The 24,040-nt window shown below is 43.8% G+C and overlaps 1 protein-coding gene across 4 annotated transcripts in view; it reads left to right on the top strand.

Moving 5' to 3' along the window:
* The window catches only part of ABCA1 (ATP binding cassette subfamily A member 1), a 131,530-nt gene that overhangs the window by 67,958 nt on the left and 39,532 nt on the right, over positions 1-24,040 (top strand). For all 4 annotated transcript variants that reach the window (XM_018052543.1, XM_005684263.3, XM_018052542.1 and 1 more), the window contains 10 exons: positions 4,557-4,649; positions 9,268-9,508; positions 11,384-11,523; positions 11,860-11,976; positions 15,910-16,107; positions 16,881-17,086; positions 17,889-18,065; positions 19,638-19,860; positions 21,521-21,742; positions 22,823-23,027. In XM_018052543.1, the coding sequence (XP_017908032.1) occupies positions 4,557-4,649; positions 9,268-9,508; positions 11,384-11,523; positions 11,860-11,976; positions 15,910-16,107; positions 16,881-17,086; positions 17,889-18,065; positions 19,638-19,860; positions 21,521-21,742; positions 22,823-23,027 (1,822 nt within the window). The remainder of the gene's footprint in view (positions 1-4,556; positions 4,650-9,267; positions 9,509-11,383; positions 11,524-11,859; positions 11,977-15,909; positions 16,108-16,880; positions 17,087-17,888; positions 18,066-19,637; positions 19,861-21,520; positions 21,743-22,822; positions 23,028-24,040) is intronic.

The following is a 24,040-nucleotide window of genomic DNA, read 5'->3' as shown; positions in this document are numbered from 1 at the left end:
AACAACTTAGACATTGCACAACTATGTGACTAGATTGTCTTGACTTCTGGTGGTACCTTCACCCGAAAACAGAAAGCTCTGTCTCCATGGAACAAAGTGTTCTGTTTCTGTATATTCTGATGTATGTAGTCCGCTCTTGCAAAGGTGGAACTCTGTTCATGGGACAAAGGAGGTAAGGTGAGTGGTGCCCTGAAGTGCCCAGAGGACTAGTGCCCAAGTCACCAGCTGTACTGTGCAGGGATAGAAAGAGCAGGCATAAGAGGAGTGAACAGTCATTCTTGTCTTGAAGGGTTTTTGTTTAGCGTCTTCTTGACCCTTTGATAAGGACTCAGCTTGGCTCATAGCTTTTGGGGATTGGGTATTTCTCAGTTTGTCACATGCAGTGACAATGTTTTGCAGGAGAAAACACTTGGTTTTCTCTCTCCTCCTGCCTGGAACACAGACTCTTGTGGGAAGTATCAGGTTTTGTTTGGTTTTGTATAATTTTACTGCCCACCTGTTTACAACATGTGCTTTTGCCTGGCAAGCAATTGCAATTGCTATCATTTGGTAAATTGTAGAATGACACGTCTCAGGGATTTACTGTTTTAGACTCTGTTCACCTAATTCGTGGGAGAACAGGGGAAACACAGAACTGGGGATAAATTACTGAACTAAGCAGTGTGTTACTATGACTCAACTCCAAATAGACAGATGTTTTTGCCTCAAACATACTATTTTTTCCTTGAAATAATATAATTAGTTTACTTGAAATAGTATAATTTTTTTCTTGCCATGTCTAAGATAAAGGCTTGATTTTTGATCCTGAATTATGTGGTAGTAGGTATATTTAACTATGTTTAGAAATAGCAAAAATGAAATATTTTAATGTATAATTCACATATAATTTAAAATTTAATATTTAAGTTGTTGAATTGCTTTTAAAAGATTAGTACTGTCCTTAGACATGAGTTATAATTCCCTACTTTAATAAAAATTATTAAAATGTTCTCAAAGTACAATTGTTATTGTCATGTAAATGACTGCAAAGAGACAGTAATTGCTTTGGGTGATGATAGTCTTTGTACCTGGTATGTGGCTTACTTATTTTCAATTGGAAGTAAAACATATAAATCCTAGCCCTGAGTTGGCTTTTCTGAATATGGGCAAAGTGAAGCAGAGATTGTAGTCTGCTTTATAAGAGTATTTCAGGGAAGTTTGAAATGTACAATGCACACATTAAAACATGCATTTGCAAGGAGAAAACAAAATTGTGTCTTATATTGAGAATACTATTCAAATATATGTACAAGCATGTCTCATTGTAGTAGTGGAGTCCCTGCAAAATTTTGAGTGTGGATAAGATTTTTTTAAGCTTAAAAGGATTTCCAGTTACATTTTAATTTCACAGATACTCTGTCTTGTATTTCTATCTGGCTACCACTTCTAATGCATTAATAGTCATCTCTCCCACTTGTCCCTTTGTATAGCTATTATCTATAAACAAACCCTTCATTTTTTCAGGAAATCCTCACATAGCGGGTCAGGGAGACAGTGGTAAACAAGGTATAGATCTGTGTTCCCTGCTGTTGGGGAGAGGAGGGACAAAGAAAGTAAAGAGATGCTATTCAGAGTGTTAGCCTCTCTGCTGGGTGCTGTGCATCAGGAGACCTCTGATGGGGTGTCCTAACCTAGTCTTTGAGGATTAGGAAAGAAACATCCTCTAAGTTGGAACCGAAAGAATAGAGGTTAGCGAGGTAAAGACAGAAGAATTTTCCATGCAGAGGACATGATGTATGCATGGGGCTCCGAGGAAAGAGGCAAGAGAAGGTGGCATTTAGAGGAACTGTGCATGACTGAGTAGGTCAGAATGGATCAGATGTAGCTACGGGGAGTTTGATGGGGAGAGGAATGGTAAGACATGACACTACAAAGGTGCAGAGGGAAATGTTGGGCCTCATCCTTGGAGCAAGGGGAGCCACCTTAAGGCTGCAGATGTGAGTGACTTGATGAGGTGGATATGAAACAGAGTATGTTTGTGAATTTGAATGATCTTTGAAGCAGGACTCACACCAGTCCATTTCTCGCCCTCCTGATGTGGTCTTTCCTTTGCTTTTTACTTTTCTTCCACATTTCTTGGGTGCCTAGTTATTATGTGCCAGGAACTGTGCTGGACAGTGAGTTGAAATAAAACACCAACTCAGAAATTAAAATCAAATCAACTTTGATAAGTTATTGCCTTTTAAAAAAAATTCAGTCTTTTACAATTTAAACTAAATTTTTGGTGGGGCACATGCTGCAGCATACACAGAAATAGAAATATAATGTTGAACACATGAAATTCATATAATGTTATAAACCATTGTTACTTTAATTTTAGAAAAGAAAAAGAGAATTCATGTGGAAGGAAAAACTTAAGGAGAATAAAAAGAATATAAAGAAGTCATCTATTAGGCCCAGAAAGGATGGCATAATGGCTTTTATCATTATGGAGCCAGTGCTCCAGAATGTCATGGTTTTAGGAAATGTTGCAGTGTTGTGATTAACATATATTACCGAAATGGGTAAGGGCTTTGAGTAATATAATATTCATTTGTCTGTTCTTCTTATAATGCTAGTATAGTATTTAGTTATGACCTTAAAATATTGAATAATACATGAGTTCCTGTTAGCTTAACACAGAATGTATAGTCTCCACTAAAGATTTAATTTTTCCCTTTATCCCTGTCTTCCTTCATACAAGAAAATCTTGCCTCCTGTGCAGGGGAGCTCAATGGGGACCTCTATGAATTTATAGCCAAGGGAATGCTTTTGGCTATGAAAAATAGTAGTAGAAATTCCAAACTGTGAATGGGTTACTGGAGCTCTTTGGAAATACTATTGGCAAGCTCTGTCTGCCTTTGTCAAGTAAATATGAGCAAGAGACCACAGTTAATAGTTGGTGCAGGCACTTTGTTCTCAGATTTTATTGTGTGGCCTTGTTTCAAGGCATCTTGCTTGGGGTTAATTTTGTTCAAGGAAGTTAGAAATCTTTCGAATCTGATATATATTCAACCTAACCTATATTCCTATCCTTCATTCCTGCCAATCTCCTTCCCTCTTCCTTTTTCCTTATTTTTCCTTGAATTAAAAAGAAAATTATGAAATAGTTCAAGAAATAACACACTACAGATATAGTTGCTGTCATCTGTATAGTCCCCTCTTTCCTCAAAGATAGCTGGTATCTTGAAGTTGCGTATTTTTATCCAACTGTATATATATTCACATTCGGTTAATAACAATATACTGTATTGGTTTGCATGCGTTCATATTATATATGGGTGCATGTTGATCTGCAACTTGTCTTTTTCACCCAGTGTTATGTTTTTGAGATTTATGTATGTTGATAAATGTGGCATCTGGTTACTTTTAACTGATGGCTTGGTATTCCATTTTTATTCTAAATTTAAAAAAAAATCCATTCTTCTAGTCTTTGGCTTGTTTTTTCACTTTGTTCATGGTGTCTTTGGTGCGTAGTTTTTACTTTCAGAAGTTAAATCCCCATTTTTGATTTGGACTTCTGTATTTTAAGAAGACCTTCCTTACCCCAAGTTCATAAATACATTTTCTCCTGTATATCTTTTAACTTTCATTTTTAGTTTTAGCTGTTCAATCTACCAAGAATTTAATTTCATGTAGTGGTGTAAGATGGAAAAATTACTCTCTTAGATGAGTAACTACTTGTCTCAGCAACAGTGGTTGAATAGCCTGCTGCTGCTGCTAAGTCACTTCAGTCGTGTCCGACTCTGTGTGACCCCATAGACGGCAGCCCACCAGCCTTCCCCGTCCCTGGGATTCTCCAGGCAAGAACACTGGAGTGGGTTGCCATTTCCTTCTCCAATGCATGAAAGTGAAAAGTGAAAGTGAAGTTGCTCAGTCGTGTAGACTCTTCGCGATCCCACGGACTGCAGCCTACCAGGCTCCTCTGTCCATGGGATTTTCCAGGCAAGAGTACTGGAGTAGGGTGCCATCGCCTTCTCTGGTTGAATAGCCTATATTTCCTTATTAACTTGTAATATTAAATCTGATTTACATCAGTCTCCTCTCTGTATTTTATAGTATCCAAGCCCCCAAAAGTGAAGGGAAATAGTTTTCACCTCCTATGTCTCCCAATTAAGACCTCTGTTTGTAAGTTTTCCTTACCAAGGTCTCTGTGTAGGTTCAACTTTCAGTATGGTAGCCTTTAGGTAAAATGTGAACTTGAAGAAAGAAAGGCAAAGCAAACAAAAAGCCCCCCACCTGGTTTTGCTCATGATTGCTTCATGGAAGGAATGAACATTAACACAGCCTGTGAGCTGTGTCACAGAGACCTACTGGTGTGTGTCATTTAAAGGAAAGCCTGGGCCCATCAGAGGACTGGGAGTGTGGGAAGGCTGGCCCCCGGCATAGAATAATTTTAGTGTCTTATTTTGGTTAAGAGTGGGTTTCTTGTGTTTCAAATTGAAGATTATGAATAGTTTTAATCAACTTGTTTAGTTTTAAATAGAGATTTCAGGTTTACATTGAGTTTAGCAACAGTTATTTATTTCTCGTTGCAGACAAAACTAAACTCTACATCTCTCTTCCCAAGCGAGGAGCTGGGTGAAGCCACAAAAGCTTTGCTGGATAGTCTCGGGAATCTGGCCCAAGAGGTAAGTCATATCTTTTCAGTCCGAGGGGGCAGACCATCCATTATGACTTTTTTACACCCTGAACTTGATTCAGAGAGTCCATTTGATATGAATGTCATAAAAAATGTAAAATCAACTTTAGAAGCATCTGTGACCTTAAAATTACTTGGTTTGATCTCCTTACTTTAAAGATGAAGAAACCAAGACTCATGGATGTCTCAGGGTTAATTAGCTAGTAGCTAAAGGCCCGATGTCTAGCCTAGGACTTTCTCCAATTGTTACTCTAGGTCCCGAGTTAATGACTCATTAGTAGAGGAGATGATTCCTCCTTGTCCTCCACGTACTGTGTTTGTCTTATAGCAACTTCTCCTTATTTCTTCTTCAGTAATAAAGCTGGACAGTCTTTTTACCAGAACATTTGTTTACCAACTGAAAGGGAGAAGCTGGTACCCCTAATTTGGATTTTTGCCTTGTGAACTTCTGGCCCCTTGAGTTCAACTTTGGGAATAGAGTCTCCTGATAAATGTTGAGTTTGCCTTTCGGGTCCACATGTTTACAAGTGTATTAGAATTACCTAACTTCCTACTTAACAGAATCACCTTTGTCATAATATCAGAGGGCCTGACTTACAAAATTAGCGGATAAGCACTTCTCTGCCTCCCAGTCAGCATGTGCTTGCCTCTCTGACACCCAGCCTTGTTTCAGAATAGACTGGAAAAGAGGAACCAATGGTCTGGAGCCCGTTGTGTAGAGAGCTGAGTCAGGGAGTGATGGTCAGAAACCACACAGGCCTTAATGTGTAAGACATTGGGAATAATTTGTGGCAAAGTTTTCTCAGACTTGGTCCAGCCTTATTATGAACTGCTTCTTTAACTCATTTTTTTTTTTTTTGGTGTTTTTATGATTTTTCTCAAATATCAAAGCTCACTTTATGTCTTCTAAGAATAAATACTTAGAATACTTTGGCCACCTGATGTAAAGAGCTGACTCATTGGAAAAGACCCTGATGCTGGGAAAGATTGAGGGTAGCAGGAGAAGGGGGCGACAGAGGATGAGATGGTTGGATGGCATCACTGACTCAATGGACATGAGTTTGAGCAAACTCAGGGAGATAGTGATGGACAGAAAAGCCTGGCATGCTGGAGTTCATGGGGTCACAAAGAGTTGGACATGACTTAGCGACTGAACAACAACAGCAAGAATAAAGTATTGCATGTTCACAAAGGAAAATGCAGAATCTCTGGGAAGTACAGAAAGCACCGAGGTTCAGCTCTGTCAACATGGTACCTGGTGTGTTACTTTCGATCCTGTTCTTTGTCAATCCTGCTGCTGTGTGTCTGACCGAAGAGGACTGGCTTTCCAGCTCCTTTCAGGAGGAGAAGCCTACTTCCAGGCTGCCATCTGTTACTCTGGTTATGAATGCTGGTGACCTCTCTGTAGGTGGAGAAGTTGGGTCTCCTGGGGTTCTTCCAGGAGGCAGAGTGAGAAGCAGAAACTGCCCTGCAAGCCCATTGCCATCTCTCTTGAGTCCTGTTAGCTGACGGTGACTTGCCCTGTGCTCTCTGCCAGCCCTAGAAAAGGCAGAGCAGGGATCTAACATTTGAAGCTGCCTCTAAACTCACAGTCTGGTTATAGCTGTTTCCTCTTACCTCACTGGCCTGCCTTTTGTCTAGGGTTAAAAAATAATTGAAAGCATGTGATATTCTGTTGCTCACATGGTAGAAACTCTTCAGCTGAACAATATACATTTTTCTTGGCAGCTGCTTCCTTGTGTCCCGCTTATTCCCTGGCCCTGGGCAGCAAGGGCCCCCCACTTCTTTCAGTGGAACACAAAGTCAAGTCACCTTTGCCACCAGTGACTCATTATCTAAGAGTTTCTCTGGGACAAATGGGAGAAGATAAATACATAAGTGCCCTTGTTGATCTGCTCAGTGTTTGGAAAGAAATTTGGTTGTTTTGACTAAAACACAACCCTTGAAAGGAAAAGGGAGGTAAGCTGCCATGTTTCTTGCGGCTTCCCCTGGTTTCCCTGTGTGATCTGCATGACACATGTGATGAGGCCGACTATGCCTGTTGCACAGGTGACACCGAGGCTCAGAAAAGCTAGACGATTTGCCCACAGTCACCTAGTGGGTTAATTGACAAGACTAGGATTTGAACCCAGGATGCTTGGCCTCAAAAGCCCACATTCTTGCAGCTTTAGCAGTTTTTTTGTCTGAACCCTCATGGTAACTGGAAATAGAGTTGAAAGGAGACTATTCGGAGAAAGAAACTGGACTAACAGGGCTGGGAGTTGTGAGGGAATGGGGACTTTGAGAGCCAGAGGGATGAAAGTGGGCATGAGCTTCACTTCTGGAAGGTGAGCCTGGGGAGGCAGAGTAAGGAGCAGTGTTTGGTTATCTGTCCACACCCGCTAGGACCCTGGCACAGCTGGGTGCTAGGGACTCAGTGGTGAGCACACTAAGTTCTCTGTTGTTGTGGGACTGCAGTGGGGCAGGAGATAGAAATAAACCAGTCGTGTATAATGGGACAGCAAGGATGCCTGCAGTGAAGGAAAACGAAGCTGGGTAAGAGGGATGGAGGGGGATGAGGTAGTATTTTAGAGGGGAGGGTGATCCATGAAGCCCTGTCTAGTCAGGTGCCATCTGAACATGGAGGAAATGATACTGCAAGCAGGAGGAACTGTAGACCCAAATACACTGATGTAGGGCTAGATTAAGAGATGTAAAGACCAGGGAGGAGGCCGGTGAGGCCAGAACAAAGAGAGCAAGTGAGAGGGGAGTCAGAGATGAGGTTAGAGCAGGAGGTGAGTGCTGTGCAGACCTGGAAAGGCTGGATTTACACTGAGCAAGATGGGAGGCCAGTGGAGGGTCTGGATCAGGGGTGTCTGGTGTGGCTGAGAGGATTAGAGTTGTTTATGATTCCAGTGTTAGGCTGAGAAGAGGCTGTGATGGGGCAAGGGCAGGAGAAAGCCATGGCAGTGGATTGAGAAAGCCTCAGTAGTTCATTCACTCCGTAGATGATGATCAGATACCACCATCTGTGGGCTGGAGGCTGAGCGGCTGCCTTCCCTGTGGTGGGAGGCACTTCATGGGGAGGCTTGGGGCAGGAGCTGAAGTTAGAACAAGTAGGAGTCTGCCCCTAAGGCAGGTTCTGGGAAGAGCCAAGAATTTGGAATAACTCAGTTGCTTACAATGCTTCTATCCAAAGATGTGCTGACTTTATGTGGGAAGAGATTTGTCCTTTCGATCGGGGGATGGCAGGATGGTGGTGGTGACAAAGAGAAGTGAGTGGCTTTTGTGCTGTCCTTCAAAAATCTCTAGGGCTGTTGCACCCACCAGCAAAAGGAAAGATGGCCTGACTGCCTATCCCCCTCCCTGTCTGTGGACCTCAGAAGATAAAGTCAGGAAAAGCTGGCCACCTAATTGTGTTTTCTGGGTGTCAAAGCCTCCCTCTCTGGAGGGAAGAATCTTTGTGACCTCTGACCACCCCCGGAGCACCTGGTTCCCCTTTGCAGGCTGAAGGCAGAGGCAGGGTCTGTGGCACCCAAGACCTTCTCACTCACAGGGATCAGCGGGCTCTGTGAGACAGAAAACCGGGTCATGGAGTCAGCCTAGACTGCCTCCAGAGCAAGAGTGGCGTCCCGTACCCGCTCCCCTCTGCTTGCCGCACCTCAGCCTGGACACGCAGTGACAGGGCTAGGAATGGAAGGGTATATTAATGATTTATTGTAAAATGTGTGGAGATACAAAGTGCTCTGTGAATAGTTAATCAAAAGAGCCACTGGACCAAGAAGTCCACAGCGTGCTGGAGTACATTTGTGTGTGAGACAAAGCGCTGGTCACATGTAAGTCCCAGACTCAGCCCCCGGCTGCGTGGCGCCTCTCCCTCTTCCAGGCAGGGGCTGTTCTGTGCAGGGCCCTCTTGGAGAGCAGATATTGTGTGACGTTCTCGCCACGCTCTATTTTAGTTTCATCGTCTTGATCAGAAGTGGGGCCCTCAGAGATGTGACTTCCGAAGGCTGTGAGCCAGTGAGGACGTGGCTGAGATTCAAAGTCAAGCTCCCATCATGTGTTCCTTCCCAGTGCCTGGCGCTTAGCTGAGACGAGGGTGGGGATTTCACACACACTGCCTTTTCTGCCAAGGGGCAGGAGGTACCTCAGTTTCCACACTGAAGTTTGAGGTGTTTTAGAAATGAGGCCCTCACCGAGGATGTGAGCGGTTCCTGATGTACGCATGTGAACACATGATTCTTCAAGGAAAGCATCCTTTTCTGTAAACCCGATGATAATCGAATGAGATAAAGCCCATCACCAGAGGCTCCACCAACTTCTAGGCTGTACTTCTGTCTTTAATGTGTTTGGGAATCACCTGGGCACGTGGTGACAAAGTGGATTTGAACTCTAGATAGATCAGAATCTGCCTCTCAAACAGTCTCTCAGATGACACCAGTCCCTCTTCCACAGACAGGTAGCATGGCTCTGGTGGTCCCATCACCAGGCTTCCGAGAGGCGACGCCAGACAAGTTATGTTCTGGGATAAGGCTTTGTAGAGGTGAAGAACTAACCTGTTTCTTTGTCTCTGTGTCTTCAACCTTCCCGCCTCTTTCCTTTCCACTTCCGCCTGTTCCCTCCTCCAGCTGTTCAGCATGAGGAGCTGGAGTGACATGCGGCAGGAGGTGATGTTTCTGACCAACGTGAACAGCTCCAGCTCCTCCACCCAGATCTACCAGGCTGTGTCCCGCATCATCTGCGGCCATCCCGAGGGCGGGGGCCTGAAGATCAAGTCCCTGAACTGGTATGAGGACAACAACTACAAGGCCCTCTTCGGGGGCAACGGCACGGAGGACGACACTGGTACCTTCTATGACAACTCTACATGTGAGTGTCTACGCAGCCAGGCCCTGGCACCACCTCCGTCCCAGACTCAGCCCTGTGGGGCCCCCTCTCTCGTGCTTACCCTCATCCTACATAGCAGCAGTGGGTACTTGTTTACATGTCTATTTGCCACCCAGATAGAGCTCCTAGAAGAGGGAATCTTCTCCTAATCAGTGAACTGTCCCAGCTTGTGTGAAAGGGGCCTGGCACATCCCAGGCATACAGTGTTTTTATCAAGTGAATGGATGATTGAATGTCATTGTCTCCAATTTTCTGGAGTATGTCTGAAAGTGGTTCCCAGAGTGATCAAGGTTCTTCTCATTCTCCCCATCTCCCTTCCTTTTCTCCCCTGCTCTCCTTGAGATATGCTTTATGATAAAAACTTAACAATAACAACAATAATGAAAGATAGAATTTAGGCAACATTTCCTATGTCCTTTGCATTTTTTTTTTAAAGTTAATTCATTTAACCCTTATGGTAAACCTGCAAGGAAGGTTTATTTTTATTTTTTCTTTTTTGGTTGTGTGGGACCACAGCTGGTGGGATCTTAGTTCCCCAGCCAGGGATGGAACCTTGACCTCTGGCAGGGAATTCCTTGCAAGGAAGGTTTTATAGCCCCACATTTTGTAGGCTTGGAGAGGTTCAGTGACTTGGTCAAAGTCACACTGTTGCTAATCAGCAAGAACCCGGATTCAACCAGGTCTGCCTGGCTGCATGCTTTTTGTCCATAAACACATGACCTCCAGAATACCTGTTCATGGTGGCGTGTGTGCCATCAGACTCAGGCATTTGATCTGCTGTTTGTTTTTGCTTCTTAGCTACAAGGTGTCATTAGAGAACCTTGTTACACCATATCTGCTCCCCACGCTTGGGCAGTTTTGTGGTGATGTGTGTCCTGGGCCTGTGGCAGCGAGGAGCCGCTGTTACAGCTGTAGACAATGGCATTGTTTTCCTTGCAAACATAATGCAAGTGAGCCTTTCTCCGCTTCTAACCGCAGGTGTGTCTTTCAGACACTGAGTGAGGTGGCTTTTAGTGCATTACTGTAACATAAGAACCTTTTATTCTTCTCTGGAGTGAAGCACTCCAGCCATGGCAGGTTGCTTTGTGAGCCTGAAGGGAAGGGCGCTGTAGGCAGTTTTCTGAAATGCCATCCCCTCTGCTCCCTCTCTTTGTGAGTCAACCTGAGGGAGCCTACATTTTCACAACAGCTACAACTGTGAGCAAGTCCTCTTTTTCGTTTTTGTTTTTAAATATTATCTTTGCAGCATGTAGAGGATACTTGGAATCTAAAAGAACCCAGAGTGAAATTTTTTAAAAATTTGGGAATCTTTCTGGGTAATCAGACCATATTATCTATTATGACTTCATATTTTTCACTTTGGAATATTCATTACATTTATTTCAGGTACTTGTTATGAGACTTAGAAATTGAAGGGAGAGTTTTTATTTCTTCTTGAAAACTAAAGTCTGAAATTCAGCCCTCTGTTTCCAGTGGAAACAAAGTGTTGAAGGCTGGCGTTAAGTCATCTAGAGCGACAACTCTAGGCTTGTGCATAGTAAAAAGTATTTTTCTATATTGTCTCAGTTGTGACATCATCTGTGTTATAATAAGCTTTGGTTATTTATCCAGCATTGTTCTAGGGGCTCCACCGATATCATCTCAGTTAATCCTCTCCACGTCTCTGCTAAGTAGATGTCATTAACTTTAATTTTACAGAGGAGTCAACTGAGGCACAAATCTGAAGTTGTTACATAACCATTAAGTGGCACAGCTGAGATTTAAACCTATGACTAACCAGCTGGTTCTAAAGCTTTTGTTAGTTTCTACAAATATATGACCATGCATACAAATATTTGCCTTTCATCCTTTTCACAGCTCCTTATTGCAATGATTTGATGAAGAATCTGGAGTCCAGTCCTCTTTCCCGCATCATATGGAAAGCTCTCAAGCCCCTGCTTGTTGGAAAGATCCTGTATACACCTGATACTCCAGTCACAAGGCAGCTTATGACTGAGGTAAGCCACCTGGGCCCGAGAGGCCCTCAACAGACTCTTCCTAGAATTAAGAACAAAAATATAAAGGTGGCTTCAGATGGAGTATATTGAGTATACTTTTCTGGGATTTCCAAAGAATGAGGACCTCCAGTCTGACCTAGGCCCCAGCTGACTACTGAGGGCCAGCTCTCCAGTCTTGGGTGTTTGAATCCCTGCTGCAGGCAGGCACTTCTTGGGGATGGGAAGGACAGGAAAAGGGCTTCTGTGATGGAGTGTCTTTTCAGGGAGTAGCTGAGTTTCTCATGTCACTGCCCCTCTTTTATTTTTTGCTGCTCCTGGCTTCCTGGTTGACTCCAGGTGAATAAGACCTTCCAGGAACTGGCTGTGTTTCATGATCTAGAAGGCATGTGGCAAGAACTCAGCCCCAAGATCTGGACCTTTATGGAGAGCAGCTCAGAAATGGACCTTGTCCGGGTGAGTGTCCCTCTGATTACTGTGTGCCTGCTTTATGCTCTTTACTTCCCAAGAAATGACTGAGAGGAGAGTTATTTACATTGAACCCAGTACAGAGGGACAGAGCACAGCTCAAGCCCCAGGGCTGTCACTTGGCAGAGGTATAGGTGATGGTGCACAGATTACACCATCTCATGCACATTAGCATCAAAGCGTCTGGTAGTCAAAATCAGAGTTCCAAGCAAGAAACTTAGGACTGGTATTTGGAGGAGGAGTTTGGTGATTAAAGACCTTAACTATTTTCTGGCTGTAGAGCCACAGCACTTTACTCAGCCCTACTGTGTCCTGGTAGGTCTTAGACAGAGGTGTGCGAGCAAAAGCCTGTTCTGCAGGCTTATCACAGATACTTGCTCCCCAAGGCGCTGTGTGAGTGAGGAGCCGCTGTTACTACATGGAGGGGAATTTCACTTAGTGCTTCAGAACCACTTGAAAAGGGATAAGTGCTCTGAAGACAATTGCATTCAGAAGCGGAGGAGTCTGAGCAAGAACAAAATGTCTCCTTTGCTTGAGCCTGAGTGCCATTTAATCACATCATCCCGCCTTGGGCTGAGTCAGAGAATCATTAGACTATTTCCTGTCTCCATGGTGAGAGAGGCCTCTTCCTTTTGTTCCTGCTGCTATTAAGCACGAATGGATTTTGCCAGGTTTCTTGTCTTGACACGTCATTGATCAGAAGGGCAGCTGGGTGTTACAGGTGGTATATCTACCCAGAGAGGTACTTTCACAGGCTGAGGACCCTTCCGAGATTCCCTAGGAGGGACCATACCCTGGGGGCCTTCCAGTGATGGGAAAGCTGAGTCATCTTTGTTGCACTGGTCCTGCAATTTAATTCTTAAATTGGGAGCCTTTAAAAACCAAGGGACTTTAGTCAGGGAAGCATGAACAATAATTTGTATGGATCGAGTGAATAATTCCTGTCTAATAATAACAACAACAACTTATACCCATCAAGGACGGTCTCTGTTCAGCTCCAGTCTCTCCTCCAAAAGGGATTCATGTGGTTCAGCCACAAACAGTGTCATAGATCTTGGTGTGGTCTCAGGCATCTTTTGGTCCTCTCCTTGGAATCTACATTCCTACTTGTTGGACTTCTCTCCTTCCGAGTCTCAGAGGGTGATGAGGGGCCATGTTGAAGGAACTCCATGACTTTTAGTTTGTAGGCAGATAGATGCTTCCCCTGCTTTTAAATAGGGAGTTTGACTTGGATGCTCCAGCAGGTCACAGGCTGTCATTTCTTGTGGGATGAGGCCCTTGTCAACATGGCCATGGCATTCATTGGGGATCCTGCTGGAGAACCCAGGATGTGAAATAGGAAATGTAGGAGCTGTGGCTGGGGAGAAAGGCGCAGTGTGTGGTTGCGAGGGCCTTGGGTGTCAAGCCAAGGACTTTACCTTAAGCTCTGACACACCATTACCAAATCCGTGGAAGGGTTTTTGGCAATGTATACATTACTCTGGTTGGACAGGTGGGTTGAAGAGAGGAAAGATGGAAGGCAGAGACCAGGGCAGAGGCTACCCTGGTGGGGTGAAGCCTGGTGACTGATTGGTTGTGGAGGGGTGAAAGAGAGGGAAGTTTTGGGGTAATTCTTAATTTCTAGCTGATGGGTGGTAGGGATATCCAACAAGTCAGTGGATACTAGGGCTTGGAGTGTAACTAGTTGGTTAGGCTGGAGACACCAGTTAGGGACTCATCAGCCTGTGGGTGGAAGTCGAAGGAGCTTCCTCCAACTGCTTTCTTTTCTTTACTAAGGAGTGTTTATTTCACTCCACAAGCTTGGGCTTCTCAGTCCTCTGCACCCCCTGAAGCCTCACATTGGGTACATGAGGCAGTGCCTGAGACTTCTGGTTCTGTTGTAGCTCTTTCTTTTTTTCAACTTTATTGAGGTACAATTGACAAATTAAAAGTGTATGTATCTAACGTATACAACTTGGTGTTTTGATATATGTTTGCACTGTGAAATGATCACCACATTGGAGCTAAGTAACATGTCCCTTCCTTCACCTAGTTACCGCTTAACAAGTGTCAAGTATACAGGATGGTATCATTAACTATGGTCACCATGATATACATTAGATCCTCAGATCTAATAATGGGAACGTCATACCCTTTGACCTCTGTGTTTCCCCCGCCCCTCGGCAACCACCCCTCTACTCTGTGATAGCTCTTATCTTCTGCTGTGTCTGGCTCTGTCTGCACCTGTTCTATCCAGAAGTACCCACAGATCTGGAGGCCCTTCTTTGTTGGGTCATGGAACCCACTGATACTTAATTGTTCTTTCTGAGCTGCTATTTGTTTCTTTCACCTTCAGCCTCTACTTCCTCCATGGACACTGCTCCTGACGGTGATCTTCATACCCTAGAATCATGTAGTCAGTGATCCCACTGGGCACATCTCTCAGGCCTTGCTGCTCTCCTTGGCTGTATTGCTCAGAAGCCACACTGGGTAGGGTAGACCTCACCTCGAATACCACATGTCTTCACTCAGGTTTTATTTGTTCAGTTCAAGTCTCAAATAAAATCATTTCAGAATTGCTAACCCATCCCCCTGTGCACCTTTGTGAGATACAATTTTGAATCTATTATGTTAATAAAAATATATATCCTAACTGATGACAATATCATTTTTTATTCCCTATAGGAAAGCAATTTGGAATGAAAGTTGTAAGAACCATAAAAAGTGTGCTATCCCATGCACTTCCATTCCGCACACCCTCAGGGATGTATCCCATACAGAAATAATTTTAAAGAAAGAAGTCACCCTACGAAACAGAATGTTATTGCTATAATAATTGTTTTTTGTGAAAAATTAGAAGTAGACTAAATGTTTCATAGCATGGGAATAGTTAATGAAATTATAGTTTATATACCCTATAAATACTATTATGCTCCCATTAAAATAATAAATATGAAGCCACATGGGGAAAAGCTTATAATATTAGTAGAAATGAGACTGATTTTAAGAATAGCAGAGTTTGGCCTTTAGAGATTCCATTTCAGTAGAGTCAAAGTTTCATCTGCCTTCTTGAAGGTATGACAGGAGTTGTGGCTGATTCTCTTTTCCATGAGATGAGGTTGAAACAGACCCATTTTTCTGGCAGCATATCTTTGCAGGCCTCTGCCCCGGTCCTCTGCACCTGCTGGTTGAGCACCTGATTGATTTCCCTGCCCTTCCATGTTGACCCTTGTGGAGAGCCAGCCAGCTAAGGAAAAAGAAATGGAAGATAGGCCTCCCTTTCATCCTGACCCTTGCATCCTGTAATTGGGAAGGATCAGGTTTCACTTGGTTTAACAGCAGCATTCTTTCCCTAAGCTAAACAGGTTTGTCTTAATTCAGTCTAGAAATTAGAGTCTTTATGAGGAGTTATCAGCCTGGGTCTCAAAAGAAGAAGATGATATAATGCAAGGGGAAGGTGCAATAGAATTTGAGAGCCCATGTCTCATATCCTGACTTTGTTACTTATTAGCTATGTGACCTTATGGTTAGGGACTTAACTTCTATGAACCTGTTTTCTCATCTGTGAAACAGAAACTATTAGACATACCTTCCTTAAGATGTTGTATGAGGTGAAGTGTTTAATCCAACAGTAATTATATAGAGTATAAGTGTGATTATTGTTGTTACTGTAGTTTATAGCATTTATTGTTAAGCTGTACTGGAAACTGGATTCAGACTGGACTGACATTGACTGGTCAACTCCGTGCCTATTAGTGTATGATTCATCCTTGATAAAAAGTTATTTTTTTCAGCCTCAGTGGTCTCACCTGTAAAATGGAAACACTGTTACCTACCTCACAGTTTTTATAAAGATTAAAAAATGACAATGTATGTGAAAGGGTTTTGTAAATCATATAGGGCTCATCAAGACTTAGTTGTACTTTGTCCTTGGAATGGCAGACACTATTGGACAGCAGAGGCAATGATGACTTTTGGGAACAGCGACTTGAAGGCTTAGACTGGACGGCCAAAGATATCGTGGCATTTCTGGCCAAGCACCCAGAGGATGTGCAGTCCACCAACGGCTCCGTGTACACCTGGAGAGAAGCCTTCAATGAGACCAACCGGGCAATCCAGACCATCTCTCGTTTCATGGAGGTGAGGAACTGTTCCATGGACCATTTAGAAAAGGCTTTGGCTTCTTTCTCTGATATGATGCAATACGATTGAGACTGGAGTAAAGTTTAGAAATTTTGTGTAGTCTTATTTACAGTAGCATCCCTCCAACCTAATACATGTTGTGTATGAAAAGTCACTTAAAAACACAGGTGGTGTATGAAAAAGCACTCAAAAAAATGTTAGTTGAATGAATGAGACAGACAGAAACAGACCTAACTTCTAGCTTTATTCTGTCTGACTCAAGAATATCTCTATCCACTGTCTTCTAGTTTTTCCTATGTTTTGATATCCAACTACCTAAAGGCGATAAAGCATTCCCTTAAAAAAGCGTTACTTATGAAACTTACATAAAATCTAGTAGGACTGATTACATTTAAAAAATTTGAGTCCTAAAAGTGATGTGACTTAATAGGGACAAATGAAAGTTTTTTTTGGTCTGTTTGATTAGTTGTTATGACTCAAAATTACGAAGAAAGCAGAAGAAAATGAGGCCTGATCATTGTTTAAATCCCTTTCCCTCCACAAAAATCAGGATGAGTAACTTATCTCTAAAATACATTCAACATTTCTCTTAAATCGCTAAGGTGAAACCCCAAATAATCCATTTTCAATTGAATATTGGAGAATGATGTGAGAGGATGAAGATTAAAAAAGACATGCACTTGGCGCTTCTCTCTCAGCATAGACACTGCCTTGGCCACTGCTTGTTTTCCTGGGCGTCAGCATTCTCATGATGGCTGTTCTTCCTTCAGTGTGTCAACCTGAACAAGCTAGAACCAGTAGCGACAGAGGTTCTACTCATCAACAAGTCCATGGAGCTCTTGGATGAGCGCAAGTTCTGGGCTGGGGTTGTGTTCACTGGAATTGCTCCCGGCAGCGTCGAGTTACCGCATCATGTCAAGTACAAGATCCGGATGGACATTGATAATGTGGAGAGGACGAATAAGATCAAGGACGGGTAAGTGGAATTGCATTGTACCAGCCAGTCTTAGAGAAGTCAAGAGCAGCTAATGTGACTGGAGATACTTTAATAATTTTGTAAAAATTTCAAACAAAGGTAAATCAGTGGCATGATTTTGGTGTAACTGGCACATTCACGGTGGAGACAGCTGTTTCAAAGGTCATAAAATATCCTTGTCTTTTCGTTTTGCATTTCCATTCAAGGGAATTAGTCCTAAGGAATTAAATCAACTGGAACAAAGAAAGAAGGAAAAAGACATTATGTTCCCTGTGCTAATGCTATCCATTTCTATAAAAGGGAGCAAATAACCAAGAGAAAAAATGATAAAGTGAATTTTGACATATCCACTTGTAGTAATGTTAGGAAGCAATGGAGGAGGGAAAAAAACCAAACCAACAAGTGGTTTGCTCATTCCGATTATTATCTATTTTAAAAATGTATACATCATTGAGGGCTCCCCAGGTGGCGCTAGTGGTAAATAACCCACCTGCCAGTAGAGGAGATGTAAGAGACACAGGTTCAATCTCTGGGTTGGGAAGATCCCCTAGAGGAGGGCACGGCAACCCACTCCAGTATTTTTGCCTAGAGAATCCCATGGACAGAGGAGCCTGGTGGGCTACAGTCCATAGCATCCCTAAGAGTCGGACAAGACTGAAGCAATTTAGTGTGCACACACGTGTCACTGAGACCACAAAGTACGATGCAGAAATAAAAACAGTGGCTCTGTAGGCTTGTGGGTGATTGAATTTTTTGTTGTGTGGTTCTAAGGAATGTTCAATCATCTGTGGCTTGATTTAAGGTACTGGGACCCTGGTCCTCGGGCTGACCCCTTTGAAGACATGCGGTATGTTTGGGGAGGCTTCGCTTACTTGCAGGATGTGGTGGAGCAGGCAATCATCAGGGTGCTGACGGGCACAGAGAAGAAAACTGGCGTGTACATGCAGCAGATGCCTTACCCCTGTTATGTTGATGACATGTAAGTTACCAGTAAGCTGCCACCTTTACTTAACTGGTTAGCACTGTCCCCAGGTGGGGTGTGTACACACACACACACGTGCACACATACACACATGCCAAGAGAGGAAACAGAATGCTTTGGTTAAATTTATTTTATATGTGTGTTGACACTGGTCAAAGAATTGATGGAAACAAGACTATGGCTACTGCAAAGCAATTGTTTTTGAAGTTGTGTGGAGATTTCAGGAAATAAGATGCCAGATGTAGGTAGTTGACAGTTTGAGGCACAGACACACATGAACACACACCACACGCCGGTAATCCTCACTCCTTTCTGGTCTACGGTTACTAGAACTTTTATTTTTCATACCCTATCCTTTTGGTCAAAATTGGCCCAATCTCCAAGTTTAAAATGCGTCATGACGAGCACATGCCAAATACATCCACACATCCACATGTCCCCCAAATACAGAGGCACGGTGTTACGGACCTTGGAAAGCTAACCTCACATCAGTTTTTCTTTTTCTTCTCAGTAAGTGGTAAGCCACATTTTCAAACAATGCAAATAAAACCGAACAAGTCCATTTTATCTTAGACTTTCTAGGTAACCTTTTAGTGCTTAGTCACTGTGCTTCCAACTGGGGACTGTGGTTCTATGGCTCATGATTTCTTGTGAGAGAGCAAGAATGGGGCAGAGGTGTAGTTATTGCAGGCACCTGAAGTATGTCATGTCTCTTCCAAATTCTGGAAACTCTTTCATTCTCTGTTGTGTGAGGGTGAGAGTGAGTGAGTGAGAGTGTGTGTGTGTGTGTGTGTGTGTGTGTGTAGTGATTAGACTGCAGAAGTAGCAGGGTTACTCTCCTTGTATCTCTCCCAGCTTCTTATTGAGCCACCCTTTTACTTGCAGGGTTCATTCTAGTTTTTCCAGGTCACCTGGATTTATCTTGTTTTTCACCTTCAGAAAGATTAGCCAGTATTTTCCAAAGGAAAATTTTTCCAAAGACACCCCTAAGCAAAGCTTTACTCTAGAAAGGACATATTAAGATGGGGACACGCCTGCTGTCACATACCCTGTAAGTGCGTAAGTTGTAAAGCTGAGACTTGAACCTTGAGTCTTAGAGTCTAGATTCTGTGTCCCTTTGACTTCGCTGTGTTTCGTTTTCTAGTTTGGAATCTGAAATCTGAAATGTTACTGACAGGAGCTGCCTGAAGTGTGTTTCTGCACCATCTGTCATAACAGTTGTGCAAGGCAAGCTGATAGTGAGATGACCTTGAAGACACTGAACTTTCATGAGACAATGAGTTGGGTTTTTGGTTTTGTTGGCTTTGTTTTAGTACTTTAAAATCACATTTAGCTTAATGACCTCTGATAGTTATCTAGCTACTAAAGCAAGCCCTCAAAGAACTTTGGCATCACCTTGTTAATAGTTTTTAATCACTGCATTGCCACGCTCATGAAGCATTCCTGTCAGGGTGCACAGGTCTGCCCATCTCGGGCTTGGTCCTGGTGATTTCTCTTGCATGCAGGACCAGAGTTGTTGGCTCAGGGGCCTGGCTCACTCTTACCTTTAACCCTCCCCTACCCTTCCAGCTTCCTGCGGGTCATGAGCCGGTCCATGCCTCTCTTCATGACGCTGGCCTGGATCTACTCAGTGGCTGTGATCATCAAGGGCATTGTGTATGAGAAGGAGGCGCGGCTGAAGGAGACCATGCGCATCATGGGCCTGGACAACGGTATCCTCTGGTTCAGCTGGTTCATCAGCAGCCTCATCCCTCTGCTTGTGAGCGCCGGCCTACTGGTGGTCATCCTGAAAGTAAGGCTGCTTCACTGGCTCCTCCCTGTGCCCCTCCGGGCTACGGGGCAGAAGAAAAGCACAGATTGTTTGGGAGGGATAGAGTCAGAGGTGCAGTTCCTGCAATTCCTTCATTTTATAATTGATGAAACTTGGAGAGACCCTGAGAAGGGCAGCAACTTGCCCAGTGTCAACCCAGTTGGTTAGTAGCTAAGCTGGACTGAACCTAGGAGTCTCATGTCCTAGGTGAGCATGTGCTTAACCACACCATGCCATCTGTTTGGCAATGGCTTGTGACAGTATCTGAGAGTTACTCATTTTCCTAGGTGTATGTATTGGTTGATGATTCTGCCAGAATTTCTAAAAACCATAATCAGAAGGATAGATACTGTTGTAGGTTAAGATTTTCTGGAAGCAGAGGCTGAGATAGAGTTTGGTGTATGTTTATTTCTTAGGGATCTATACCTATACAAGGAACAGAGAGGATGCAGGATTGAGCACAGACAGGAGTTGAACTGTGGCGCATGGCTAAGCCCCTGGGCACTCTGGCCATGGAGTTGAAATGTCCAGCCCTTTAGGTTACCCCAAGGCCTCCCTCTCTGACAGTCCATTGTCCCAGGCCCCTCAATTAGTAACTGGAAAGATGTGCCCCGGGGCTGGGCAGCTTTCTGCAGCTGGGACAAACCCAGATCAGTTGCCACCTGAGGCTGTCCACTGACAGCCAGTCTGCAAGCCTTTCCATGAAGGGGACTCTGTACAGTGCAGTTCTGTGTCCACCCCTTACTTTAATATACTCACGTGCCAATTTTTTCTCAATTGTTTCATTAAAGAATACATCTTTTAAAAATAAATGTTTTTAAAAGCAGAGGGGTACCAAGGAAAAGGAACTAACAATTAACTGAAAAACTAGCTACTAATCATTACAAGTGAGCACGTACTGATTGCCAAACACTATTCGAAACACATGTGTATGCTGTCTTATGACGTCCTCACTAAGTAACCCATTTAACATACAAGGAAACGAGGCCAAGGAAGGTTAAGGACTTCACTGAGGTCACCCAGCAGCATGGCAGAGCTCTTCTTGGTGAAATCAAGCTCCCCTCATGCTTTGATATCTGACTGCCAGGCCTGAGCTCTTGTGGCCGGGATGGGGGTCTTGTGGCTGGTGGGTGTGAGCTGCTCTGCCAATTGTGTATTGGTAGGTCCTTGTGAAACAGAACCAACTGCTTGGGAGAAACTTGACAGGTCCACAGAGTTTGGATGGTTATGCGGCTCCAGAATCCATGGCATGTTCTCACAGGGGATGTTAAGATGGCCTGGCCATTTTCCTTGGCTTTCAGAGAGAGAGGCCACGTAGGATGCTATCTCCTGCAATTCTTTCTTGGTGCTCATAGTCCTTATAAAAGGTGATATTATTCTTGGAGAAACAATGAACAGAATTCTGTTGAGATGAACCTTGGTGAATATCAAGCCTGGACTTTGTTCTGTTTCTGATTCTGCTGTTCTTTGGCTGTGTGGTCTTGGGCTGGTCATTTCCCTTCTGTAGACTTCATTTCACTCACCAGAAAAATGAACAGCACTGTTTCTCTATATTGTCTTTTAAGACGACTAGGAATAAGCCCTGGCTGCTTCCCATGGATCATTGCTTATTGAGAGTCTTCCTTGATCTCTTTCTTCCCAGTTAGGAAACCTGCTGCCCTACAGCGACCCCAGCGTGGTGTTTGTCTTTCTGTCTGTGTTTGCCATGGTGACCATCCTGCAGTGCTTCCTGATCAGCACGCTCTTCTCCAGAGCCAACCTGGCGGCCGCCTGTGGGGGCATCATTTACTTCATGCTATACCTGCCCTACGTCCTGTGCGTGGCGTGGCAAGACTACGTGGGCTTTACCCTCAAGATCTTCATGGTGAGTCGCTCTGGCCCTTCGGCAGTACCTGCAGTCACAGCCACCCCTGGTATTTCACCTTTGCTTTGTAGTCCAAGCTGAGAAAGGAAGATAAGAGATTCTCTTTCCACGGGGACTTAAGCCTCAATTCTAGATTGTAAGCTTCTTGAAGGCAGGGACTGTGTCTTACTCAGTAGTTTATCTTTAGTCCTCTGAGTGAACACTGATTGAATTGAATCGAATGATAATTTTGAGGGAGCCAGACTGCACCATGGGCCAGCTGGGGGTAAATGGCCCTGGGGAATGACTTTAGAGCATTCCCTTTTATCTGCCTTTTATCTCCCAGCTCTGGTTGGCCATATTACTGCTACTGTGTTAAGCTCACCACAAAGTCCCAGTCACAGATAGAGCTGAAAGTTCTTGAGGTCAGAGCTGGCTCGTTCTGGACCTTTATCTTCCTTGTGTCCAGTATGGAGTTTAACTTGAGTAACGTTTTCTAAACTTCAAGACTGAGGAACAGGTGCCCTATCTCCCCACAAATCCCTGACTTTACTCCCTTCCTTTGTACAGAGGAGGAGAGGCCTTTGAAAGTATGCAAGTCCCAGTAAGAACGAGTTGTTTTCTGAGTTTTCTATAAGATGCTCCAAGTGTTTCTGTCCGGACCCATTAGGCATCAGCAGCCCCAGACAGGTTCCTGTGACACTGGGCCCATTGCTGACCGAGCTGGGAGCTTGAGAGGACCCTGGAAAATGCCTCTGTGTGTGTGTGTGTGTGTGTGTGTGTGTGTGTGTGTGTGTGTGTATAAGGTACAGTTGCTGAGCCTCTGAGGCATCTTTAGAAGCATAAAATTCTAAAAGTTTTATATGCCATCATATATGCATTTCTGAAATGTGTGTGCATAATGAGTGCTTATAAATAGAATCACTTTATATGCTGTCAAGGAGCCCACTCCCCTGAAGGGACTCTGTAGATGAATATTTCCATATCTTGTAATTGATCCATTTTGCAAATTCACATTTCTCCAGGTGGCATTTACATTAGCAGTGATAGGAAAATGAGAGACAAGGAGATGGATGAATGAATTTTGCCTCTTTTGCACAGAGCCTGATGTCTCCTGTGGCTTTTGGGTTTGGCTGTGAGTACTTTGCCCTTTTCGAGGAGCAGGGCATTGGGGTACAGTGGGACAACCTCTTTGAGAGCCCCACAAAGGAAGATGGCTTCAACCTTACCACCTCTGTGTCCATGATGCTGTTTGACACCTTTCTCTATGGAGTGATGACGTGGTACATCGAGGCTGTGTTTCCAGGTACACTGGACTTCCACACTGCTTTTGTCTTCATCCAGGAAAAAGAAATTTCTAACCGAGTCATTTTCCTCTCTTTGTGCTGGAATTTCTGCAGGGCTCAGGTCTCCTTGGAAAGTGGTTAGGGTTTTAGACCTATGGCAAACAAATTATCTCTAAGAAGAAGCTACTGATGCTAAAAGTACAGCTTTTACTATCGACCTAACTCTTATTTCTTGAGCACTGTATGCCAGGCACCTGCACATGTCTTGTAAATGATGCTTTGGTTCGATTTAATACTCATAAGACTGCTGTGAGGGAGCTACTGTTCTAGCCAGTTTTTGCAAATGAGAGAAGTATGATGCAAAGAAGTTAAATAACTTACCTGTGGCCTCAAAACTGGTAAGAGTAGGTGCTGGGAGGTGAACCCAAGTGAGTTACACTGAGTCAGCTTGCCCAGGAGAGTTCTTCGAAGCTGAACCAGGCCTAGAATTCTGTATCCCCCAAGTTACCACCAGCAGAAGTTCTGCTTCCTGAGTACAGCTTGTGAATAACAAGATACATATTGGCGCTAAGCCCTTGCCTGTGCTTTAATCGAAAGTCATAAAAGTTCATTTTTATACTTCCCTAATAAATCTTCTTGACTGAGACCTCCCTTGGATATATTTTCATAGAAGATCAAATTCTGAGAGAGTGAGCTTTAACCCTTTCTGGTTCACTTTCTGAGTTTTCTCCAAAGGAGTGGCCATGAAATATTGATTACCCATCCCTACTTGAACTACCTGAATGTCCCACACTGAATGTGCAATTTTGTATTGTACAGATCTGGATTCAGATTCTGAGTTCTTCACTTCACTGCCTGAATGATCTTGACTGGGCCACTAATCCCTCAGTTTCCTCATCTCTAAAGTGGGAATAATGACCTGCCTCATGGGGTTGCTGGAAAGATTCAGAGAAGTGCAGGGTGTTTGTCATACATCGTAAAGCTCAGCAAATGTTAGCCCCTCCTCCCTCACCTCCATTCCATTCTGTCCTGT

Source organism: Capra hircus, chromosome 8, assembly GCF_001704415.2.
Source record: "Capra hircus breed San Clemente chromosome 8, ASM170441v1, whole genome shotgun sequence".
Taxonomy (NCBI): Eukaryota; Metazoa; Chordata; class Mammalia; order Artiodactyla; family Bovidae; genus Capra; species Capra hircus.
Note: the sequence above shows the minus strand (reverse complement) of the source record. Positions and strands in the feature narration are given on the sequence as shown.